Source organism: Mchenga conophoros, linkage group LG6, assembly GCF_057382185.1.
Source record: "Mchenga conophoros isolate Kocher_MC1m ecotype Shallow Benthic linkage group LG6, M_conophoros_male_GT1.1, whole genome shotgun sequence".
NCBI classification, from domain to species: domain Eukaryota; kingdom Metazoa; phylum Chordata; class Actinopteri; order Cichliformes; family Cichlidae; genus Mchenga; species Mchenga conophoros.
Window position 1 is genome coordinate 13966341 of NC_140531.1, and position 21364 is coordinate 13987704.

General features: G+C 41.2%; 1 protein-coding gene across 1 annotated transcript in view; it reads right to left on the reverse strand.

Moving 5' to 3' along the window:
• The window catches only part of myo15ab (myosin XVAb), a 44161-nt gene that overhangs the window by 14409 nt on the left and 8388 nt on the right, over positions 1-21364 (reverse strand). The window contains exons 16-44 of the mRNA XM_085278483.1: positions 21053-21184; positions 20210-20335; positions 19042-19119; positions 18787-18938; positions 17127-17172; positions 16860-16984; positions 16286-16403; positions 16006-16181; positions 14476-14560; positions 14328-14360; positions 14115-14196; positions 13809-13939; positions 13301-13396; positions 11537-11665; positions 11340-11446; positions 10993-11171; positions 9516-9588; positions 9204-9395; positions 7484-7563; positions 7330-7403; positions 5194-5302; positions 4983-5051; positions 4839-4903; positions 4375-4752; positions 2762-2843; positions 2578-2673; positions 2391-2451; positions 1960-2053; positions 1444-1561 (exon numbers count right to left, since the gene is read on the reverse strand). Of these exons, the coding sequence (XP_085134609.1) occupies positions 1444-1561; positions 1960-2053; positions 2391-2451; positions 2578-2673; positions 2762-2843; positions 4375-4752; positions 4839-4903; positions 4983-5051; positions 5194-5302; positions 7330-7403; positions 7484-7563; positions 9204-9395; positions 9516-9588; positions 10993-11171; positions 11340-11446; positions 11537-11665; positions 13301-13396; positions 13809-13939; positions 14115-14196; positions 14328-14360; positions 14476-14560; positions 16006-16181; positions 16286-16403; positions 16860-16984; positions 17127-17172; positions 18787-18938; positions 19042-19119; positions 20210-20335; positions 21053-21184 (3286 nt within the window). The remainder of the gene's footprint in view (positions 1-1443; positions 1562-1959; positions 2054-2390; positions 2452-2577; positions 2674-2761; positions 2844-4374; positions 4753-4838; positions 4904-4982; positions 5052-5193; positions 5303-7329; positions 7404-7483; positions 7564-9203; positions 9396-9515; positions 9589-10992; positions 11172-11339; positions 11447-11536; positions 11666-13300; positions 13397-13808; positions 13940-14114; positions 14197-14327; positions 14361-14475; positions 14561-16005; positions 16182-16285; positions 16404-16859; positions 16985-17126; positions 17173-18786; positions 18939-19041; positions 19120-20209; positions 20336-21052; positions 21185-21364) is intronic.

Sequence of the window (21364 nt, forward strand, 5' to 3'; positions counted from 1 at the left end):
TTCACAGCTGTCAATATCCTGACCTTTAGAGAGCTATTACAGTTGTCTCAGCTATTACTTAGTGTTTACAAGCAGGTAGTGTGGGATGTCAGGAAAATTACAACTGACAGTCAAGATACAAAAGCAAGCTGTTAAATGGCAAAGTGAAGAATACTAAAAGTCTAAAAGAACATACAGATCACAGAAAAACAGGGGGAGGAGACCAATGATCTGAGAGGGATTAAGAGGAGTCAAGACTATTTATACACACTGGGTTAACTGAGAACAAGGAACAGGAGGGGAAATTAGACACAGGTGAAAACATTCAGGAAGCAGGAAAAACGCTAATGCAGGGCAGGAAAGAAACCCAAGTGTTAAGTAAAAGTGGAAAGAGAATTAATGCAGACTCTGCATTAAACAAAAGAAATTACTCAGGTGGAACCATGACATTAAGACAGAAACAAGAAAGATGGAGGAGCAGACTGGCAAACACTGAGGAAACTAAGAACACAAATAACCAACTTAAAGAACAAAATGAATCCAAATGCAAGGACATTAACTATCCAGTGAGTAGGCCAAAACTTTATAATAACCAGATATCAAATTACTAGAAATCTATTTCAAATTCTCAGAGAAGCCTGGAACCATTAAAGTGGCATTTCCTAGATGAGGTCAGGAGGACAGAGAAGTAGATAAAAAGAGGCAAGGAGGCAACATAATGACCCAGTAGTACCTGAAAACTGTTAAGAGACTCTTTTCTGGGTGCTTGGCCTTAACTTTATGTAACAATAAGCATATATGTTATTTTTTTAAAACATTAACTAAACACGTGGCATAGAGGTTTGGAGGAGAAATAAAAGCTTGGGAATTTCAACCACTTTATTCATAAAGCACTTTTCCAAATACATTATGAGTTACTTTATAAAGGCAAATTTGTCACTGACTGAACCAGTTTTACAGCTTAGAGTCCCCTGGTGAAAATAAAAAACACTCAGCTTTAGACTTGATCTAGTCATCCGAGTCCTTGCTGAGAATCTGGCTGGTTGGGCAGCAGTAATAATGCTCATAACCAAGCAATAAAGCGCTTAAAATGTGAATAATAAAATCTTAAAATTAATTTCCCAAGTGAAGGGAAGCTAAAACAGGGCTCATGTGGGTTTTTCTTTTTTATTCATCATTTATAAGCCTTGAAACACAGTTTTGAACTAAAATCAGGTTCTGCAGGTTTTCTGTGAGCCAGACAATATCTTCAGCACGTAATTTCTTCTTGTAAGGTCTATGTGATCTAAACAAAACAGAACTGCTCCCTCTCCTCTTTCCTCTCATCCCAGTTGGTCATGGTCGATCCTCTTTGAGCCTGAGGATTATAGGGTCCTGAGATGACTACTGTTGTTTGGTTAAAGCTGAGATTTTTCTAACAAGGGAAAGTGATTTAGCTTCATCTGTACACAAATCAGTGTATACCTGGAGGAGGTATGGGGAGGGGACGGGCAGGCGCTCTGGTCTTTGTGCTCTTGGTGGGTTTAAACCCTGCCTCTTTCACTGCAGACGCAGAGGGTGAAGCAGCAGCAGGACGTTTGGGCTGGAGAGACACAAAAACATTTTGTTATGTGACCTTTTACAGCTGTGGTCAAAAGTTTGCATCCACACAGGGGCAGGTGATGCTCAGACCTAAGAACAAAAGCTGTTAAGTACGGTGGTGGAAGCGTCACGCTCTGGACCAGTTTTGTTGCCAGTGGGACTGGTTTGCCTTGTGTGGATTATAGAAAATAAAAAAATAAATTCAAACTAAATTAAACCAGTTGTAGTTTTTTAAGTCATTAAAGCTGCATCTGTACAATCATTCCACCTTGTAAAAAGAACAAAATAAATTAAAAAAAATTAAAAACCTTAAATTACTATGACGAGTGGATTTAAGCTTTTGACCACAACTGTATATGCTGCTTGCATTAACGTGTGTGTATGTGTGTGTGTGTTCACCTGTGGAGCAGGAGGGTTCTCCATCTGTGGTTTGAGGATCTGTAAAGCTTCATCGCGAGGTGTTTGCGCCTTCTTAAACTTCCCTTCTGGTCTCCTAAGTACAACCACACAGTGTCAACATCACACATTACGGTGCGCAGGGTTTTTCTACTACAAATACATCAAATTGTATAATCTGCGTTTATGTTTACTGAGTGTAAACACGATCGTTCTGGTGCTGCGTGCTTAATGCAGGCGTTAACATCGGAGCCGGTGTCTGTCGGTGCTTTGTTTACAGCGTGCGCAGTTATTTCTGTGTCTGCAGACAGCATCAACTGCTGTGCTGGATTTACAAGCAAAGTTTATTGTAGGAAAATCTGATCACCGAGCTGAGAGCTGATTCCTCAACACAGAACACGTGTTTGCGCGCGTGCGTGTTTGTGTAGCCTCACCTCTTGCCAGGTGGCAGTGGGTCCGGCGGTGGTGGTGGAGAGTTGTATCTTTTAATGATTTCTTTTTAATGAAATAAAACATGTCAACAAAGGGTGGTTTCAAAGTTTTATACAATATTTCAAGAATGTCAAGAAAAAGACTCGCTTATTCACATGTGTGTGTGAACCTGTCAAAAATTGCAGTTACCTTGGATATCTTGGCTGGGGACGACATGATCTGAAGTCTGAGCTGAATACTTCACCACTTCTCCAGCAGGGGGCAGAGGAGACGTCACAACCGGGGCTGAGGCATCCGCAAAAACAGATTAGATTTCCTCTGCTCTCTTAAATGAGAGTTCTGTGAGAAGCGAACTTCTCTCTCACTCTCTTACCAAATTTCCTGACTGGTTTGTCCTTGTTCACGGGGATGCCCGGAGCTTTTCTCAGAGGGACGCTGTCCTTGGCTGACTGAGCCTGAAAAAGCCACATAGACACACACACACAGAGAGAAAACAGAGAGTTTGCACTCAAGATTCTGCAGATGTTCAATGTAGTCATCTGCAATTTTGCCGGAGAAGTCAGTTTGGGAGCAAAGAAAAAAGAAGCTGACAGTGTTTTTGGTGCAGATAAACCTGTGGATAGTCTGCACCTGTGCATAATGTTTTTGGGGGACGTTTTTGTTGTTGATTTGTAACATTAAAAGATAGACATGCCAGAGTTCTGACATGAAGGAAGGTCTAAAATGAAAGGTATAAAACTGGTGGATCAAAGGACAATACAGTCAATGCACAGGGTGACATTTTTCCCTCTCAGATAACTATTTTCCCTTTGACCACTACAAACATGAGGATTTATAATAATGTAAGAGGAAAAGTCATATAGACGCTGAAACAACTTTACATATCTCACTGTACAAATCAAAGCTGCCATCCCAGAAATTTATGAGCTCGGAGGAAAAAAAAAGGGATGACCCGAGGATCTCATCACTTGACATGAACTTAGCGAATGTAGCGGAGACGGAGGGAGATATTCTATTCAGTTTGGTCTTTGAATGCCGCTGATGGATGGCTCTTAACTAGTGAGCTGAAATTTCGCACTGATGGAATGTGCCTCAATCCAATTTAACTGCTTCGCCCATAACCTGTCTGAAATTTTCTCCTCAGAATACTTAATACACGCCACTTTACTCAGCAACGTGTGCCAGGGAAATAAAGATGGGCAAACTGTGAGAGTAAATGTTTGGAGGTAGGGATTCTGGGCATCACATCAAAGGGAAGATGAGACTGGCAACTAAATTTGTAATTTGCAACCAAAAAAACAAAACCAAAACAGTAACCAAGGCGGACACCGAATTTCACCTTATTTTGTCTTTTATACCATATAATACGTCTGCGTCTGTGCATAAAGAAACGAATAAGGAAGAAACGTTTCGTCACTCATCCAAGTTCAGTCACAGCTGATTGTTCTCACCTTATAAAGAGATCTGTGTTTTCAGGGTGCTGTGCATTGTGTTTGTGAATCTGTTTATCTCTTTAATGAATTAGTGAGTTTTTAGCTGAGAGTTACGGAGGATTGCAGACCCAGAGTAACCTCCACGAGTAAAACTAAGATATCAGAACCAAAGAAAAGTTGCAGCCGCCTCCGCAGCAGCTGTAGTCGCACAACTGCTTCACCCTCATTTGTCTGAACATTTGAGAGTCACTTTCAGATGCGCTTGATTTCGATTGGCTGATTAGGCATAGAAATTAGTATGTTTACTATTGCAGATCTTTGGTTGATGCATTTATGTGTTTTGGTTTTTATATTTGTTGTTTTTTTTGAACCAGCTGCTGCTTATTATCCTGACAACACATATCTTCTTTGTATTTCAAATAAACTGCTTCTCCTGGATAATGTCTCCTGTTGCTTTAAGTTCACGGCAGCCTCTTTTATACACTCGCAGTGCTGGAATATTACGCAACGTGTCAGTGCGAACTGTTTCCTCACATGTCTCGGAGTTACTGACCTGTGCTGCTGGGTTAGCTTTGTCAGTTTTTGTGGAGGCTGGCTCAGGGTTAGGGTTGGCAGGGGAGGCCTGAGGCTGAGTCTGGGGACCGGCAGGAGGCCGAGCCTGAGGCTGTGACGGAGCCTGAGCAGAGAGAGGATGGGGGCGAGGCGGGATGTCTGCTGCAGCAAAGGGAGTTGGGGTGAAGTTGGCGTAGGGGCTCGGTGGCATGTTTGCATACGGGCTTGGCGGTATGGCAGCATACGGGCTCGTGGGGGCATAAGGGCTCAGAGGGTGATGGAACAGAGGACTCATGGGAGGGCTCGTGATCGGGGAGGTGGGCGGACTCGACACCGGGCTGCCGACCATAGCCATGGCTTGCATAGTCATCTGTTGGGCCTGAGAAACAAGAACATGACACATTACATTGGTAGCAGAGAGCAGTGGGATAGATAAACAGACGCGGATCCAAAACCGAGGCGCACCATGATGACGGCCTGCTGGTTCACAATCGCCTGCTGCTGCTGGGACAAAACAGCCTGCTGGGCATCTGGAGGAAAAACACAGTAAACAGGATGGAAAATCATGTTTGATGATTCCCCCCCATCATCATCATTCGTTATACAAACCAGGTGTTACAGGTGCCACTGCAGCAACAGGAGGCGACATCACACCTCCCACAGGAAGTACTCGCACAGCTGTGAACACAAACACACACAGCCATCCAGTTTCTGTCAGATGTTAAGTGTGTTTGTTTTATTTCACACGCTAATCATCTGTCAGGACTGTGGAGTGCGAAGGAGTAAATATTTAGCATGTGTGTCCATGTCTGTGACTGACCTCCAGGTGGAGGCGGTGGGCCCGTGGATGCTCCTTGTTGATGCCAACCACCACCAACTCCCCCAGCTCCCTTCATCCGGCTGGATAGTCCTCCAGCTGATTCTACTTCCTGTGAGGATACACAAGCAGACTTTAAAACCACAGGCTGTATATAAAAGATGAATATAATCACCGTGAGGTCAAGCACCAAAGAGTCAAAGTCATTTTTGCTCTAAATGTATTAAGAAACACTTGAAATACTTCGAATTTGGATTAATCGCTCAATCACACCTGTTGTCACTGATTTTCGGTCCAGCTCTTGTGTAATTTGTATAATTTGGCAAACCAAAGGCATTTTCTCTGCTTCCATGGCTTTTTCCACAGCCATACTTCCACTCAGACCATTTCTAATGAGGTTTCAGCAAAGTTCAGCTTCCTCAAATTTTTTAAGGACACACTGCACACAGTGCTGAGGTAAAGATTTTCAGCTAACAGCTGATGCACAAATACCATTTGATCCCATTCAAACTCTTATATTTGTCATTTTTCATAGATACAAAATAAGAAAATGGAACAAGTGCCTAAAGGTACAATTTAAAAGTAGCTTAACAAAAAAATAATTCCTCTGAAAATGTCAGGTTCAAGGTCGAAACTGATTTTTTTTTCTTTTTTTAAAGCAGCCAATCTTCAAAGAAAAACTCTGAAAGGCCTTCAGAAAGCCTGGAGAACTGTCCATTTTAAAAATCACAAGAAGGTCAGGCTGCTTGTAAGCAAATGTAGAGAAAAGAGGGATAGCTCAAAACTTTTGCACAGAACTCTCTATGTATATTTGTATGTGTGTATATATTTAAATATATATACAATATATGTATGTATCTGTGTGTCTGCTTGTTGAAACAGCATTTGTGCTTACAGTATCTTAGAGCGAGTGACTGTCTGCTGTGTGATCAGAGGAATCTCCCTCTTCAGTGTGCAACCGTTCCATCAGAAATCAGCCACTGACCCATAAAGTGTGTGCGTTTGTAGGCCATGTCTCATTAAAAAATAAGCCCTTCATTTGCCAGAGTGTCAGTCCCTCGTAAGCAGATCCCCTGGGTGGGAAATCATCGTGGCGATCTGGTGGCTGTGACAGTTACGGTAACTGGGTAACGGAATAGGTTGCTGGCCGGGAGAGGTCTGTAGAACACATCTGATACATGCTAATTCCTGTCAGCCACATCCGATAGCACGACTAACATTCACCACATCGGCGTCCAGAGGACTGGCCGGCCGACAAAGTCACGCATTCACTGCAACACTGCCCTGACAAAAGGCTTTAACTCAGTCTTCAGATATTCTCTGCAATCACACATTTTAGATGAAGAATAAGTGTTTTTACTGCTGTAAGAAAACAATTTTCAAGTGAAAAAAGCTTTTATCTGGCACAACCAGGCTAAAAAACATAAATCACCAGACACACTTTACTAAATATCCTCCTTTCTAGAAACATGCCCTAATTCCCAGTCACAGTTTTGCTGTAATTAACTTGGAGCTCACAGTTTGTGACAAAGACGCTCAGGCTTTTGCTATTAGGGCCTCACATTATGATATTCACTCTCTACCAAACTCCCACTGAGTCTCGTGTCCTTTTAAATGTTCTCAGTCTCTCGATGACGCCTGTTGAGAAGGTGATGTAAAACAATTATTGTTCTTCTTTAATTAGACTTTGCTCTCTTTAATGACTTTTGTCCTTACTCTCATTTTATGCACCATCCAGTTATGTTTTGTATTATATTTGTACTATTATTGGTGGAAAAACTGTGGAAAAAATGGCTGCAAAATTACAAAAAGGTTTATTGGATCAAACACTAGACTTTCTGAACATCTCAGACCTGCACGTCCATAGGACAGACCTGAAATTGGGTGCTTCTATTGGAAATTGCTCTCAGAGGTATATTCACAACTGTCTGTATGCTAGTGGCAAAAGTGCTCTCTATATGCATTGTACATCTAACTGACTTTTACCCAGTATACAGCTCATTCCTTGAAGGCACACTCCATGCCCACTTTCTAAAAATAGAGCTCTACAGAGATTTACAGTGACTGACAGTAAGTGGTTGATGGAGGAGTCTGCTCGCATGCGCAAGTGTTTCAGAGTGAATGAATTATGTAACTTACTCCAGCTCCGTCAGACAGCACAGGGTCAAACAGGCTGTCAAGATAACGATCCATCCCTCTGTGAGGCTCCAGGTCTGAGAGAGGGGAGAGGACTTTGAAGTCTGCTCCAGTCACAATCAATATGTGCACACATATGTTTGGTGTAGTGACGTACCTTGGCTGATTGCATCCGAGCTAGACATGGCTGTAGATATGACATCATCGTTCGTGTTAAAGCCACCCCCCAACAGGCTTCTGTGGCACAATAAGAAAGAAAAGGCTGTTTAAAACTGGTGGCGACACCTTTACAGACTTTTAAAATGTCCTTTAAAGTTGTTTAAAGGTTTACTAACATGCAAACAATTAGTTATGTACACATCCAACAGTTCCAAGCAACTTTCATGTCTGTGTTTTTCTGGGAAGCTCCATTTTTGGTCTTTACCAACTGTCTTCAGCTAATAAAAGCTCAGCTTTGTGAACCAATGAGTCACTATTTGTGCTACTGCATTTTTATCTGGTGCCGAGCAGGGAGTGTGCAGTTGCTTTTAAGCAGGGGGCAACCTCTGCGATTGGAAAATGAAGCCAAAGAATTGGTGTTTGAGGCTGGATTCAAAAGTGAAAGTCAGTCCCCAGAGACTCACATGCCAGAATATCCAAATTCACAGCAGAAATCGACATGTTTCACCCTGGAACAAAAACCTGTTCTGGTCTCCATAGCAAATTTCTCAGTTCGTGACAAATGTTCAGTCTTCTTATTCATCTATTTAATTGCATTAATGATAGGTGGATACCAACCCAGAGAGCCATAACCAATAGCTACCTGCTAAGCTTCTCTGACAACGATCTGACAAAGAATACACTTTGAAGTCTGGGTGAGATTTAGCATTTTATTTGTATGCTACACAGTATTAATTAGCAAATATCTGTGTTTTTCAGATGCACTTTGCTAGCCAAGCTTGCAAACATTAGCTGATTATGCAGCATTCTAATCACTCAAGTGTCCCACTTCCAGCTTAAATAAAAGTAAGACAGCGACAGACAAAATGCTAAAATCTAACTTTTAAAACGTGGCTTCACAAATGAATCCCTGATGTCCTCATCCTGGCAACTTCCATCTTTTATATACAGTCTGCAGCTTAAGGAGTTTGTTGTTTGTTTGTTTTTTTACTTCTTTTTTTTTTGCTGAGAACAGCTACAAACAATATTTACTGTTGTTTCTAACTGAATCACTCAGTTTGCAGGTACAGACAAAGGAAAGCATAATTTATAACTATACTAACCTTAAGCATCTTAAGTTAAAATACCTCTGAGGCTGGAAACTTTTTGTATATTATTTCATCATACTGACATTTCAGAGATGTATCAGGTCAAGGTGGAGTTGTTTTTAAATCATCATGTATGCTTAGGTATTTGGGTTTAGTGGTTGTTAAATGATAAATATCTGGGGTTGTGACATCAATAACAGGGCAAGAATGAAGAAAATCTAAATTTGCAGTAAATAAATCTATATTAACCTTGTTGATGTGTCCCTTAATGTTAGCCTTTTGTGAAATATTTAAAGAAAATTCCAGTGGGAAATTATTTAAAATCCTGCAACAATGGATCCAAAGAGCCTTGGTACATTTTTAAATGGAATTTGTGCTACCAGTGGAAAGTTGAATATTTCCAGCAGGCCTGAAGTTGTATCTCAAAAGTATCTCAAGGTTATGAGTAAGTACAGCACCAGAGAAAATGCACTTGTTAACTTCATCATCTTAAAATGTAAACAGTGACAAACTCAACCCCATAATGGCTGGAATGGTTCATGAAATCTCAGAGATTTCTGGGTGTGTATGTGTGTGTGTGTGTGTGTGTGTGTGTGTGTGTGTGTGTGTGTGGGTGTGTGTGTGTCTTACATGCTGGCATTGGCCCGCACTCTGGCTGGTTCCTGTGCAGAGATGATGAAGTAGCTGCTGTGTTTGGGGAAGTCAGCAGGAAGTTCCAGATCTGACATCAGGTCCAGAACGTAGTCTGAGCCCTCTAGCTCCACCCACTGAGCCGGCTCTTTCAGCAGCACCGACCATCCTCGACGGCCCTCCACCACACCCCTAGACACACATACACACACAGAGGCACACAATACAAGACTGTAATCTGTTCACTTGTCATCAGCTTTTCTCTTTTCAGCATTTCTACATTACCCAGTGAATTTTGTGCAAAGATGCTACCTGTGTTGTAAGATGTCTTTGGCCATCTCTTCTCCTGTTGTCCATGAGTGCAGTGGACACAGAAAGGACACACCTGAAGAACAAATGTCCCAGAGTGAATAAAATGAACTGCTACATGCTGTGTTTGTCTTCATTCTCCCTTCTGTATTGCTTAAACAAACTTCTCAGCGCCCTCACTGGTGTGTTTGGGAAGATTCCCACAGACACCAGTACAGCAAACAGGCACAAACAAGACCAGTGAACCAGAGCGAGTATCAGGTGTTGTCTAATCCTCAGCGGACTTGCCACGAGGCTCGAGGACAGATTGGCTGAATGACAGGCGGAAATGAGAGAGAGAGACAGCTACCGCTGTCATGCTGGAGAGTGCACACATTGACAGGGCTCAGGGGGAAATAAAGACAGTCGAGCTACAGGGAGTCAAATTGTACCAAATGACCAGTTCAATAGGTTCAATAATAAGACCACAACTCCTCCCATACAGATATAAATGTGGCCAATCTCACATTTTAGATGGTCTCCCGCTAATTTTAGATTACTCCGAGGCTTCAACTTTAATTTATCTTTGGAGAAAAGGACAAAATCGTTTGTCAAACACTGTGGGTGGTGAGCGATGATTGTGTCGGTGTGAATAATGGCAGTGAATAATCTCCCTTGGACATCTCAGGACATTACAGAAAGATTTAGTTTTCACAGACCAATCCTGGGTAATAAATTCACAGTGCAATGCCTGCTGAATGTGGGAAAAAAAATAGGACCATTCTCCTACATCATGCTCCTGACATGATACTTGACACCATCTAGTCTCAGTAAAGACTGAGACATGAGTCATTTTAACCTGGTTTTTGCCCTTTTCCCATCTTCTTTTACAAATAGGTAAAAAAAACAAACCCGCTTCCAAAGAGCAATAGAAGAGCAGCATCCTCACTGAAAGTGAACCAGAGGTACACAAGGAGGTGATCCTGAAAATGGAGATCCTCCAACTTTATATCAGGTAAGGTAACCTTTGATTGGCTCTCATAGTTATTATGTGTGTACATGTTGCACAGTGTTGCTGCACCAGATTAAGAGCATTCAGTCAAAAAGGCAAAGGGTAGTTAAAAAAATTTATAAATGCAATTTTTTCAACATCCTTTTTATCATCTCCCTTTTTGCTTCTTAGCAAGTTTTACAAAACGACAAATGATTTGAAAATAGGATTGAGCTTAACTAAATTCAAAGAAAGTAAATATGCTGACTACAAATATAGCTGGTAGACCCAGGCTCCGGCTCAGGGGCACTTTGACACATCTCTAAAAATATAAACAAACAAAGCAAAAAAAAAAAAAAAAAAAAAAAAAATATATATATATATATATATATATATATATATATATATATATATATATATATATATATATATATATATATATATATATATATATATGCGCTTGCATTCTCTTTCATAAAGGTTTTCATTGTGTGTTGTTCATTTTCTCACCATCGAAACAGTGCACGTGCAGAACCGTGTGAGCTTTCTTGCGATTGGCGGTCCACTCCAGTAGGCAGGGTGGGTACGTCCTGACATACTCTGGCCCGACACTGAGCCTCTGCAGGGCCTGAAGCAGACGGTGCTGGCACACACAGTCATAGCCCTCCGGCCCATAGTCAGACACAAACCTGCAAAACAACAACAAGCATGAACAAACACAAGTATCAGCACAACCACAGCAAAAATATACCAAGGAGCAAAATACTTCAAAAGAACATATTAATTTAGAGCATAAAGATCAATAAACTGTTGCTAATAGTGATGGATGGTTTATATGTTGCAGGCTCACGTCTTACTTCAGCAGGTACTTTGCAAGCCTCTGAGAGGGCAGGAAGGCAGAAAGGCAGGAAGAAAGCAGGAGCCAGCCGCGCTCTGAATTTAGGATGTTAGGATTCCTCCACACCTAGTGGTACAAAAGACAGCAATGAAGTAAATTAAGAAAATATTTAATTAGTAATATAGTTTATTAGTAGACACAAAAAGTGGTTCTTACTTGATTTGCCACCTGAACCAGAATCTCATCTCTGAGGCTGGGATTGGCCAGTCCTCTTTGGATGATGTAGTTCCCAAACAGATTCTCCTGAGCCCCGTTCAAGTTTGGGTCACCCATGAACCTAAGTATCTATTAAAGGCACGGGTAGTTGGTAGTTAAGACATGCATAAGTAAAACTCAAGCCCCCAAATTTATAGGTTTGGTCAAAAAAGGTTTTACTGATTTTGAACAGTTGATGTCCAATTAAACTGATGGTTAAATCAACACAGATACAGTTAGAACCACAAGTGTTTGGACCAGGACAGATACTAAATCAAGCAACTAAGATGTGATGGAAGTGCAGACTTTGAGCTTTAATTAAGTGGTTTCATATAAATATTAAATGAACTATTTAGGAACTACAGCTATGTTTATGCATATTTCCCTCAATTTATATAGTTTTATTTTTAAAACACCAAAAACTGAATGTAAAGCACCTCAAGGTGCTTTACATTGTAAGGTAAAGACACTACAATAATAGAGAGAAAACACCTGCAATCAAACGACGCCCTATAAGCAAGCACTTGGTGACAGCGGGAAGGAAAAACTCGCTTTTAACAGAAAGAAACCTCCAGCAGAATACCATGACCGGTTTGGGGTGAGGGGAGGAAGACAGGACAAAAGAGACACTTTGGAAGAGAGCTAGAGATTAATAATAACTAATTAATAATAACAGAGTGGTGTGAAAACACACTGTGAGTGAAAAGAGGTAAGTGAAGAAGAAACAGTCAGTACTTGATGGGAAGCCATGAAGGAGCCTAGACCTATTGCTGCATAACTAAGGGCGGATTTAAGGTCACCTGATCCAGCCCCAACTATAAGCTCCATAAAAAAGGAAAGCTTCAGCAGCTGCTTGATGCTTGCTTGTTTGTGGGTCCCTTTGCATTCAGTTTTGCCTTCACTAACTGCAAAGCATACTCAGCTGGGTTGAGATCGGGTGACTGACTTTGGTCACTGAATAATATTTTCTACTTTCTTCGCCTGGACAAACTCTTGGGTTCCTTTAGGTCACTATCCTTTTTCACTGTGAAGCACTGTCCAATCAGTTTTGCAGCTTTTGGCTGAGTCTGAGCAGAGAGTGTAGCCCTGCACACTTCAATATTCATCCTGCTGCTTCTATCCGCAGTCACAACATCAATAAATACCAGTGACCCAGTTCAGCTGGCAGCCATACATACATGCCCATGCTGTAACATTGTCCCCCCATGTTTGACAGATAATGTGATATGCTTTGGATGGTGAGCTGTCTCTCTCCTTCTCCATACTTTTCTCTTCCCATCACTCTGGTGCGGGTTGATTTGGCCACTCCTAAAGTTTTTGCTACCTCTCTGACAGCTTCCTTCCCTTGCATGTCTTGGGACCTCGTATTGAGAGCTGAAGAGCCAGCAAATGCACCTTCAGCCACAGATCTTTTATCTGCCTAAGCTTTAATGAAATAACAAGAGACCCGGCTTCACCTGGTCACCTGCTTGTTTGAATGTTTGATTTATAATCCACCGAAGTGTCATGCAGAGGCGACATTACAAGAAAAAAAAAAGTATCATTTTCCAAAGACCTGTGGACTTAACTGTAGCTGAGGGATTTTTAAAGTGCCAAAAACTGGAGGACACATTCATTTGATTGCTTTTCATTTCCTGACATTAGATTTGACCTTTCAGCACCGCAAGGTTTTCATTTACACTGTAGATACCAGAGTTACCCAGCAACAACTGAATGCAACTATACCAGAAGGAAAACGTTGAGGGCTCCGTGTTTTAGCTCCTCATCCATTCGAATCAGGGAATTCTCCAGCGGGGCAGTCACCATCCCAAACAACGGCTCCTATAAACACACACACACTCAGCCTGAGAAATAATATATCCAGTTACCATTTACAACCCTCATATAAATGAGTCCTGTGACGCTTCCCATTTATTTAAACCAGTCACAAAAATTTACATGCATTTCCTGAGTGCTTGTACTTTTCCTGTTGTAAGGGACATGAAGCTGTTTAGACAGTGATGTTGTGCAGACCTGCTTCCTCTGTGGTGACAAAAAGCAAGTCCTCTTGATGTAAATAATTACATTTTATGACAACCACTTGGTTTAATGTTACAGTAAAAGGTTTATGGTTCAGCAAGTGGCAGCAGTAGCATGTTTAGGGTTACAGAAAGTCTACATGCGATAAATGTAAGTCAGTGTAATGTCCTCTAACACGATCTGAACATAACTGTGCGTGTATCTTCATTATTACCCTAAACATAGCCCGGATGTAGTGTGTCATGAGGTAGTTGTTGATGTCCAGGGGCAGGGTCAACTGGGGGTCAACCTGAACCTTTGGAGCCTGAACGACAGCCAAGCAGTCAGAATGCAGCTCCTCACCACCTGCACGACACACGCATACAAACAAAAGCAGCAGGCCGTGTGTGAGCACAGAAATACGACAGCAAATATTCTCGAGGCCACCTGCAAACAAGATGGAACACATCTTCTGATGGAGGTTTTTTATAGCACTGTCTTCATATCAGCAAGTGTTATATATGAGTGTGTGTGTGTGTACCTGAAGCAGCCTGTAGCAGGGCGGCCAGCTCAGCGGGAATGGGCAATGTTGTCACATTCACCACTTCTCGATTGATGCGATCCTGCACACGTTGCAAACACACACACACACACACACTCAAACATTTATACATGTACACGAAATCTTCTTCTTTTACTCAAAATGCGGCCCTCCTCCCTTTGACGTATTCTCCCTACGTCCTCCCTGTCTCACCTCCTCCGCCTTCCTTGCAGGCTCCACCACTGTCTGACAGAAACACAACAGCATCATACTTGACACGCTGGTTCATTTTTTATTTGTTCGCTTGTTTTTAGAAATATGTAAAAGTGTCCAGCAGTTTATTCAAACCGTGTGCGCCTACCCTCATGTAACGCTGGCGATTGACGATGAGCAGCAGGACGGAGCGTAACCTGATTAGGTACTTCCTCCTCAGAGCAAAGTTTTTCCTGTTCAGGGAAAGGATTAACCATGAAGGATTTGAAAAGAAGCAAACAGAGAGCAGAGAAAACACTGATTTAATGTTCAGTACATAGAGTCATGGTAAAATCACTGACATATCAGATTTTAAAATTTGGAAGTTTTATGTTTTAGGACGTTATAAAAACAATCACGTCATCAGCAGGTGTTAAAATGACAAAAATATGATCTCAGATGAGCAAACAAATGTGACATATTACACTGTCGTGCGTTTATTTGACAAAAACTAAAGCAAAATGCAGCAGCAGTGTGTGTAAAACTAAGATCACCCTTACTGCTTCCATAGGAATTGAGAGGGTAAGTAGCAGCTGGGTGCTGTTAATCAAATTGATCATCAGCGAATGTGAGCATCTGTTGTGCTTTTGCACGTTTCTGCTGTGGAGCACTCAGGTGTGAGAGATTGATAAAGTCATACAGAAAATGATTACTGTATGTAAATGTCTAAATGTGGTTTTAGACACTATTAAGTCATGGGCTGCACTTAGTTTCTCACACACTGCTTCTGCATTTTGCTTTAATTTTTGTTAAAAAAAAAAGGAAAACAATGACAAAGTTTAATATGTAATCCACTTTTGTTGATGTCAGGTTGCATTTACCTAATTTTAAAACCTGCTAAGTAGTTGATATCATTTTTATTATGTCCTTTCTTTTTATCATGACTGTATGTAAATAAAGAAATGAATAAAATTGCCATGTTTTTGTTCAAAAGTCTGACATCTTACTCTAACAAGAATTAATGCTGCAACCAGTGTAACAAGATTTAATGTATCATTTCCCCAAATTCATCAGAGGGAGACCGGCCGCTGCTGAACTATAATTAATGTCTTGAAATGTCTGACCTTCAGTTTTAGTGCTTTTTTATTGATTTTTTTACACAGTAGAACAAAATGTAAATTGGAACATCTATGGACTTTGGTGGGCCGGCAGCGAATCAGACATCTATCACCTTTGATGGATAAGTACAGCCTGAATCCTCTGGCCTTGTCTCCTCACATCAAGGACAAAGAAGCAGGTTGTCTGAGATAAGGTTTGACCTGTTTGACTCTGTGAAACCAAACCCTAAAGCCTAAATTGCCAAGTGCAGGACTGAAACTCCAGACTAAACAGGGCAACATGTTGGCTGCTGAAGAAAGCCGAGGCTCAGTCGACTTCCAGGAAAAGACCGATGATACTGATAGTGTACGGCTTTAAGATTTTTAGAATAGAGAAATAAGATTGTGACTATTTGGAGTTTTTCTCTGTTTTCTGTATTTTTTGAGGAGGAATATATATATATATATATATATATATATATATATATATATATATATATATATATATATATATATATATATATATATATATAAGGACATTTGAAATGTGAAGTGATGATGCTTTGAAGCATTAGATGAAGGCAACACGATGGGCATGTTACCTGGCTAGGTAGCCTCTGCTACGAGCTTCAAACACAGTCAGAAAGCGCTTGAATTTGATGAAGTTCTTTCGGATGAAGCACGTGCGCGCGTATCTCTGCAGCGTCATGGCAGCGAGGTTCAGCACACGGTCACGCTTGCCCTCCAGCAGCTGATACAACTCCTCTTTCAGAAAAATCTAACACACACACACAAATAAAAACTCATCTGTTTTTAAATCTACAGCACGACATAGCTGACCTCATGATTTGTACTTGTGTGCAGATTTCTGAGAACGCTCACCTTACTGACACCCAGCTGATACGAGTCGGTCTTCACTGGGCCGAGTCTTTGGAGCATGGCAACGCAGTTTTCTCCGTCTGCAGGTGGAGTATCCTTCAGGCAGAGCAGGGCTTTATACCTGCATCGACATGTGACAGTTCAATCTGAATTCTGTGAAAACACCTAAATCTTGTGCATCTTTGCTTATTACTTGTGGTGAATCTGAGAGCTTATTGGGAATCTGGGCATTCACAGCTTCGGTAACTTCTATCTGTGAATCTTATTGTAAACGCTGGACTGTGCTGACATTGTTTTCTTTTCTCAGACTACTTTGGCAGTGAACGGCGCTGTGAGATCAATTGATTTCAGCTGCTCTCCTACTGCAGGAGGTGACAAAAGCCAGATGGCTACTTCGGCGTGAAGAAATCTGTGTGTGAAACGTATTCTACCCAGAAAAAAAAGACCAATCATCTGAGCAATTTTTGAAAACTGAAAGCAGCGAGTGGAGAGGGCAGCAGAAACAATTTATTTGAGGAAAGGAAGCTGAGAATGATGATTCAAACACAATCAGCTTGGAGATAAGTAGGTGGCCAACCTCGATAGGAAGCTGTGAAAGTGCAGTCTGATTGGATAACCCTCCTTCCTGATGTGGATGGTCTCCATGATGCCGGAGTAATGCAGCTGAGTTTTGACCAGCTCCATGTCAAACATTCCTGGCTCCTATAACAGTACACAATGTACATGCACACACACACACACACATATATATATATATGCTTTTTTTTAAAAAAACAGAAATTAATAAAAATCTAAACAAGAAAGCACTGCAAGCCTGCACACATCATCCAACTTGCAAATATACCTTAAGATGGTTTGGCTTGATGCATCGCACAAAATAAGGGTTACACCTGTCACAGATAGATGAGAATGAATGGATGGATGAGTGAATAAACAAATGCATGAGCTGATGAAACCTGATAAACTGTGCGGGGAAGTCTACTTTCCAGCTGAAAATGAGAATGCATGGCATGTACTTTTATAGCTGGAGCTACATTATTAACAATTTCAGACTGACAGACCTCCTGAGGCCTCAGTTTTCATCTATTTGAGACATGATTGAGGCTAATAAGGCTGTCAGAGATAATCACTTTAGTCTAATGGTACACCACGGCAAAACAAATTGTTCAATCCGCCTTTAGGAACAAGGCCATGATAGAGTGTGCGTTGTTTGATGAGAGCTGTGAAAGAAACCACTCCTTCTTTTGCTCATTGCCCACATCAGACACTCTCATCACAGACAATTTCATACATTTATGAAGCATCATTATCTTTTTTCACCAGTGATAGTCAGGACCACTTTAGTCTAAAGGAGATTAATATTTCCCACGACTGCGATTCATATTTGGTGGTGTGGCGCTGCTCACCTCCCCGTCCTTCCATGTGCACACGTGCAAAGCTAGAGGCAGCAGGGAGAGGACCAACGAGACTGTCTGTACAGAACTGACAGCAGACATGATACTGATTAAGTCAGACACACCATAAAAGGAGGAGATGGGGGGGGGGCTTGGTACAAAGGGACTTGCAGATGATTCTTAACTGCAAGCAGAGTCATGGCTCAGTCACACTACAGCAAAAACAGGATGGCAACCTCATGGCAACTAGGAAAAACCGGACCTCTGAGTGACCACTTTTGATTGGAAGGTGACTGCACCAGTTGCCTGGTGGTTGGCAACCTGTCTCCAAACAACTGCAGTCTGGCTTGACTCTCTGCAACCACTCACATACAGACTGGTAAAAGTTGGCAAGTAACTTTCTAATTTATATTCTGAGTCAAGGTTAACAGGTATGCAGGTGTCTTTTTGCAACGGGGGACTCATCTCTCAGTTTGATTGTAATCTGGTTACATGTCTATATAAAAGCAGGTTTGCTGGTAATATGGTCAGTTTGCAAGTAATTTCTGAATATTTGTTTCAAATCTAAGAGGTTGTGTCTGGAGTCTGAATGAAAGTCGTTAATGTGAATTTGATGCCAACAGATTTGTGATTTAATCTAATTAGTCACAGTTAAACACCAGATTATCACAAACAGATTTCACATAATTGCCAGATTGACCCTATTCAGCTGCACACTGGCTCAGTTGTATTGTTATTTTATCAGCATGTTGATCCGCCAAAACCGCTTTAAAGACAGTAGCTGACCCGATTCTCATCTTCAAAGCAAGCATTTAATTTTACTGCACACGGCTGCACTGTGGTCCACTGTTTTTCCTTGTGTGACTTTAGGATAAAGCTACTTAAACTGCCCACCCATTATGCGATTTGTCAGCTGGATGCATAGAAGACTGTCAGCTGAACATTCAGCTGATTCATCGCAGTTGTAGCTGAGCTTGACTTTGTGGTTCACCTGAACTGATGACAGGCTCAGTGTATTGTGGGAACTCGAGTGAGTGTCAAAGAGGGAGAGATTTCAAAGAAAGCTGTGATGCAGTCTTCTTGTTTTAAAAAGATAAATGAGCCTAAAACCTTTCCATCTTTTCCAGCAGCTCTTGCAGGCTGCTTTGAAACTTTGCGCTGACCGTGTTGGCCTGATAACGGCGAGCCGTGCTGTTGCGCCGCACGTTAGACCGCTGCTGAGACAAAGACTCTGAGTGCTTCCAGAAGAGGCTCGAAACCATCTGCACACACAGAAAGACACAGATAATATCCACGTTACAATATCATGCTTCACCATACTTTAGTATCTGAATCAATTTTTTTTTTAACATTTCGACTTCTCACTCTGTTCTTGCTCTGGGTGAAGAGGTCCAAAACATCCTGGCGCACCATATCAAAGTTCTTATCCAAGAATTTGTAGACCTGCATCACAAATCATTCAAAACTATTGCAAATTGATTCAAACCAGAAATTTACAGCCACATGCATGAACGACAGGGAGATTTTTATGGAACGGAAATATCTCTGGAGTCTGGTTTTGACAGATTACATTAGAATATGTTTAAAACATACCATACAGTATGCAAGCGACTACCTGTTTCACAATCATACTGTCCAAAGCAAGACATTTTGATGAAAAACCTAATAACCTTCAATACTATATCACATTCATTCATTATTATAACACAGTTTTTCAGTACTCCCGTGTACTACTTCACAATGATTTATTCACAATAGAAGCCATGTGAACCTGAACAAGAATGGATGGAAAAAAATAGATGGATGGACACACAATTCTAGAGCTGTTAAGCAATTAGTCAACTAAAAGAAAAATCACTCACTCAAATTTTCAATTAAAAATGTCATTTCAACAGCACCTGTGGCTCTTAGTCTGTCAGATGTGTGGATTTTGGTGTGTATTCATTTTAAATTGTTTAAAATCCTTACATCCAAGAACAATGTGGACTTTGGATCTGATGGGCACCTGTTTAACTCAGTGTTTGAGCAGGTGCACATATGCTATACGGCTGAAATGCAAAAGCCCCAGTTTGAGGCCGACCTGCGGCCCTTGTATGTCTGAATTTACCACATGTGGACTCCAATCACGTTGTACAGACATCTGACAGATGATCACTGGCAAAGGGTGTGAATTCTTATTTATGTGCATGTTATATTTTAGCTTTTTATTTTAATAAATTTTCAAGAATTTCAAGCAAACTTTTTTTGTACTGTTTGTAGAATAAAAAGTGGAAAATGAATTTAATCAGTGATTTGAAATAATGCTGTAATATGACAGAATGTAGGACAAGCAAAGAGCTGTGAATACTTTCCAGATGCACTTTATATGAGAATGCAAAAAAAGAGGGGAAAAAAGGAAATGATCAGAGGAAGAACACTGGGGAAAAAAAGGCTATAAAAGAGATTGAAATGTTGAGAAATGAAAAGTTGAAAATGTTAAAAAGCAAAACACAGAGAAGCAGGAAAGAAAGAAAACAGGGAAGGCAGGAAGTACCTGGTAGGTGACCTTCCCTGCATAGTGTTTCAGGGTAAACTCTGGCTGTGGCATCTTTGGCCTGGCATAGAGCGGATTGTTTCCATGGTGATAGTGGCACTTCTGAAGGAAGGTGTGGTCTGTTGCCTAGCAATGATTGGAGATGGTTAATGGTTGTTGAGCCATGGAAACTAAACCTCTACAGCACAAACACATGTTTCCTGTGCGTGTCTGCGTGTGAGTGTTTGGCAGATCACCTCAGTGGGTTTTTCATGTAACGGCGTGTTCATATTTCACTCCGAGCATCAGAGACTCATAATACATTTATCTCACTATGAGCTCAGACAGCTTCTTACACTGGGAGCCCCGGGAATAATGATAGCAGCAGGTAGGCAATTAAGTGAGCATGTGGGATAGTTTTGTATTGATTGAAGCTGGCTACAATACAGTCTCCTGGTTAATGAGAAATCCAATAGTGCAGGGTTTTTTTTTTCTTTTTTAACTCAATTTTTTTTAAAACTGAGATATGAAATATGAAGTTAGAGCTGTTGTTGGCTTGTGTTTTTTTAACAGCACGCTTAAAGAGTGCAACTCTTCCAAAGTTTCCTGTAATCTAATATAAGCTTATTATAAGTGCGCTCGCTTTCCACATACTGAGTCTGTCTCAATCACTTGTTCTTCGCGCACTTGGGGCTTCTCTCTCCGTGGAGTTATAAGTCATTAAACACCTTTGTCTTAATTAAAAACTGCTTGTGTTTACCATTATTGTATTCACTTTCATATTGTATGTGTTTTTGATTCAATTTAAGCGAATTCCAATAACTCTGGAGAAAACGGTTATTAGTTTAACAGTAATGGGCTTACCTGAGGGAAACCGCACTGGTCGTCCAGTATGCGCAGTATCCCATGGGGCTTAGCAGCAATAAGGTCGAGGCATGCCTCGTTGTGGCCGAAGGGCTGCTGCTGCCATTTGATCTGCTCCCGCATGTACTCCTCCTACGCAGCATAATTCAGCACAAAACAAGCGCAAGATTCGTCAGGCTGGTGTGTGTAAAACTCGACTAACTCGCTGCTAATTGTTTCTTGCTTTCTGCTATGATTTGTGAAAGATTTGATAGCCTGAGTTTAAATGTGCCTCTGGAAATACCTCCTTTTTTAGACGGGTGACATGGGGCT